Source organism: Gavialis gangeticus, unplaced genomic scaffold (genome assembly GCF_001723915.1).
Source record: "Gavialis gangeticus isolate Ggan-Ray unplaced genomic scaffold, GavGan_comp1, whole genome shotgun sequence".
NCBI classification, from domain to species: domain Eukaryota; kingdom Metazoa; phylum Chordata; order Crocodylia; family Gavialidae; genus Gavialis; species Gavialis gangeticus.
Window position 1 is genome coordinate 50,203,724 of NW_017729034.1, and position 4,527 is coordinate 50,208,250.

General features: G+C 43.2%; 1 protein-coding gene across 5 annotated transcripts in view; it reads right to left on the minus strand.

Moving 5' to 3' along the window:
* The window catches only part of MTR (5-methyltetrahydrofolate-homocysteine methyltransferase), an 88,045-nt gene that overhangs the window by 75,834 nt on the left and 7,684 nt on the right, over window positions 1-4,527 (minus strand). For 2 of the 5 annotated variants that reach the window (XM_019527148.1, XM_019527152.1), the window contains exons 1-2: window positions 2,355-2,444; window positions 1,343-1,557 (exon numbers count right to left, since the gene is read on the minus strand). In XM_019527148.1, coding sequence (XP_019382693.1) covers window positions 1,343-1,557; window positions 2,355-2,421 — 282 coding nt within the window. In that variant the 5' untranslated portion in view covers window positions 2,422-2,444. Of the gene's footprint in view, window positions 1-1,342; window positions 1,558-2,354; window positions 2,445-4,527 lie in introns of those variants that run through there. The other 3 variants (XM_019527149.1, XM_019527151.1, XM_019527150.1) reach the window with 3 other exon arrangements.

A 4,527-nucleotide genomic window follows, 5' to 3' on the forward strand; every position in this document is an offset into this window, starting at 1 on the left:
GGGGGGGGGGGGGGGGGAGTTTAAGACAGAAACATATTTTTTCCCTTCTATTCTGAGTGTCCTCATTAATGACAAACATACTTTATTACAGAAGATGCATATTGTATAATAAAGTGTACACTTTAACCTCCTTTAAGAGCATTTCTTAAATACATGCCTACTATTTTATATTTAAAGACTTATGCATTTCAAGCTCATTTTTTTCAAGTGCTTAAAATTACTGTATACCAGAACAGTATTAAAATGATAATTTGCTCGAATGGGGAAATCAGCTTTGACTTTTGAAAAACAGCATCAACCAAAGCACAGGTAAAAGCTACTTAAAAGGAGTGCCTATTTAAAGGACTCCATTTTTCAAGCAAAGCCTTAAAAAGGAGAGAGCGCGAGCTAAAGGGGAATTTTTAAAGTTACTGTCCATAAATAGGTTATCCTCCAAGTATTTTGTGAAGCTCAACATCTTTATAGATCATGCCAAGCTTGTGAATTTCACCAGCTTTCAACCTAGATGGGTTGAAAAAGATTAAGAAATCTGAAGCCCAACATGGAGAATTTCCAGGGTTTGGTGTCAAGTCAGCTCACCTGATAGAGCTCTGACCATTTCATAGGAACAGCTTGAAATAGCCTTTTTCCTTAACCTTCTCCACAGCACTAGAAAGTTCCTGATTCTCTAAAAAAAGTGTTATGTTACCAAACAAGGCTTAAGAGACTGAGCATTAAAATAAAACTAAAATACTGAAAAAAAGGTACAGTTAAAATACTTAAAAGATGACAGAATATCAGAAATAAAAAGCCCCAATGAACAGGTTTGAGGTCATATGCAAATACCAATTAGTTATTACACTATCCGAGTACTGCAGCTAGGGAAAATTAAGTTCTCCTATAAATTTGGAAAAATTCGGACAACGTAGTGGTTTAACAACTATTGGTTACTGTCTTTGACAACTCACAGATGTCAAGGAAGGTCCTAGAAGGCAGGATAAGGGGAAACATAGTGCCCATGGTTTGTTTTTTTGTTTTTTTTCAAAAGAGGACCCAAGAAACCAGACAGCAGGCAGTAACCACACAGGAAGACACTGGACCATATATACCATCCATCAATTTGTAGAGCACTAGCAAAGGAGCCTCTTGAATAAGTAAGATGCTTTTTACTGGCCTGCCACAGGTGAGGTCACCTGATAATTCTTTGGCTCACAATATATAAGTGATACATCCTTAGAATTATTATTTTTTCATTTAAATGAGACAATCAGTACTAGTCAAACACCCCAAAAGTACAGTAATACTTTCAAGAATACATGATTTCTGAATCTCTTGATTTAAAGAGGAAAAAATAATCTAATACCTTGTGAATTTTATAGATGATGTCAGGCTGAGTTATACTCAGAAGATCATTGTTGCCTTTTAGAGGTTTGGGATGATCTTGAAATTCTTGCCCTCGGAAGTCCTCTTCCAACAGCGCGTGCTGCTGGATCATGGTTCCCATTCCTCCATCCAAAACCATAATCCGCTCCAGCAAAACAGACTCAATTTCATCTTTTAGGCTTTTTGTGGTATCTACTTGAAAACAAAGCCAAACAAACTGTAAGGAATTTTGATATTCTTATGCACAGCTTTCTTAACTAAGTACTCTGAAGTTAAAGAAACCCAACAATCTCAATAAAAGATTTGTTACTTTATTCTAAACTAACAGGAATCAGCCATCGCTCTGTGCCTAAAATATGCAATAATTTAACATGAGTGAGAACAGCCTGTGCCTGCAGCTGCATTTAGATGAGCAGAAGACTGCACCCAGGAGGAGCCCCAGTAAACCAGAAAGGAGTTAGTTACAGGGGCAGAGGGAAGGTTGAGGAGCCTCCAGAGCAGCCTCTGCTTCCTTTTCCATCAACTGGCAAATCAGTTAAATAATTCATGCTGTTTATCCCCTTATAGACATTCCCTCAAGAGACCTACTCCTTTGATTTTTACTGCTCCAAGAATCCATTGAAGTGGGAGTTTCAGGGCTGCGGATTTAGCTCCCGCCATGCAGATTTTGGCAGTCGGATGTGAACATGTGCATCTCGTGACTATTTGTCTGCTGTCAGTAATCTAGCCAAACAGTGACCCTGCTGCATTGAAAAGGCCTCCCTGCTTCTTCAAGGCAAAATTAGCTTTTTATTTTGTAAAGCTTCCAACCTAAAGCATTCCTTTATACAGGTTTCCCTCACTATGTTGTACATGCGTTTCTGGAAAAAGGCGCATAACTCGAATTCGCATAAAGGGAACCCACTTAACAATGTAACAAATAGGGATATGTTCCAAGACCTTGACTATACTGAGCCCCAGACCCGTTTTTACAAGACAATTTTGGTACTCACCAACAGCAGACAGTATACACAAGCACAAGGCACCATCATAACGGAGGTGGCAACTACAGAAACACATGTCTCACAGACAATGAGCGAGGAACACAGTTCCACGCGGGAGACTATATTTTGGTGCCTGTCACTCCCACAATGCACTGCACAAAGCAGCTGACTGTGGGCTTCCCTCACACTGATCACATAAGAGTGAATTTACCTAGCATATAACAACATTTTTGGTATAAAAAGGGTCATCATATAAGAACAAATTCACACATACAGAACCCACATAAAGTGAGGGAAACCTGCACACAGAAAAATTACTTATCATTGAAATACAAGGTTAGGCTAGAGCAATACACCTATTAGTGATGCTTAAAGAATGACAAAAGCAATTGAGGGTCTGATCTACACCTCATTACTCAGGAGAGTAGAAAGATCCACATTTACTTCAGTGACTCTGGATAAGAGGTTTTCAACCCCAAATGTAGGTTCTATTATAAATAAATAAAAAGATTGGGGCAGGGGAGAATAGCAGTTAAGAGCACATAAATTAAACAGAAACATGTTGTGAACTCAAGTAAAAAGGAAGTGAAAATAATCACTCCAGCTTTTAACAGTTACACTTGAGAGAAATGCAAAATAAGAGTAAAATGAATTTCAGTTTTTCCTACTTTGAGAATATAAACAGGTTATTAGTAATACCGATATCTAAACACCGAAGGTTTCTTTTAATAGTGTCTCCAACCACAGCTACCTTCCTTGCATTTAGACTCTATACTGATTCACGTGCTTGGACCACATTGCAGGATCTAGGCTTGAAGACAGGAAATTAAGACAATTTCCTACCCCCAAAACATATCAAAAACTACATACATTTGCACTTTCACTAATAAGCAAAAGCCAACCTGTATTACAAGATATATTTGCACCACTCTAAAGCTTCTAACATTTTTTTTGCATAACAGAAAAAATAGTTTTGTCCCTCTTTATCAGCACAGCATGACCTGGCTCTTCTAGTCACTTTCCAACACCCCCAAAATGCGAGCCACTTGGCAGCATGCTGGCACTCGGGCAGCACTCCTCAGGGCCTGCTGCATCTTCTTCCTAGCTCTGAAATCCTGCAAGACAAGCTTTCATGTGGGGCTGGCCAGGTCTTCCGACTGGTAGCAGATGGGATGGAGTTACAGGAGCAAACTCTTCAATAGATCACAATGCTGGAACAGGCTACAAGCAGAGAGAGACGGTCCATATTCTGAGAAACTGTCCAAGGAACAGCCAAGAGAGGAAACAGCACTGGATGTTGAGCCACAGATGGATTAAGGATTATTGTCATTTTTCTGTTCCTCTAGGGAAAACTGTGGCATAACTGGGAGGGATTTCACATTATGGTCAATAAAATTGTTATGCAAGCAGTGAGAAGGCTTTAGCTTCAGTGTGGCTACTGCCCCCAGCTCTGGCTCCCATTCCTCTCCCAACTATACATAACTACACATAATCTTAAATCAGATCAGGCACAAAGCCCAGCCTGAAACAGCAGCCACCCCTGCCACATAGACTGGGCGGGGTGGGCCAAATGCAGGTCAGCTGCAGCAGCAGTGAGGGAGGGACTGGGGCTGGAGCAGGGGCAGGCCCTGCAGCCGGGATGGGGCGGGATGGAGCCAGGAGCAGCTCAGCCCAGGGGCACAAGGAGGGGGAAGCATGCACCCCAGGAGGGCATAGGGGGCATGTGCCCCTGGATCTGCACACAGGGCAAGGCACGCTGCAGCTGCCACCTAGGGCTGGGGTGTCCCCAGTAGAGGGGGCTGGCCTATGCTGCTGGGAGCGGCCACCCAAAAATTTGCCGTAGCCCCGCCAGTCCCTGCTCCCAGTGCCACCACCGCCCAGCCTCCACCAGGAACAGCCCAGCACAGCATCCCAGCCCCGTGGGAACAGCCCAGCCGGCAGCTGCAGCCTGCCCCGCCCCACCCCGCCCTGTGTGCAGATCCAGGGGCATGCACCTTCCCATTCCCTCCTGGGGTGTGTGCCTCCCCCTTTCCGCACACCCCAGATGAGATGCTCATGGCTCCATCCCACCCACCCCAGCTACAGGGCCTCTCCCTGCTCCACTTTCAGGATCCTGGTAGCCCTCACTTTCCACAGTTGATATTTTCCACCTGCTTTTCCCCTCTGCATTTGAATGTAGTAC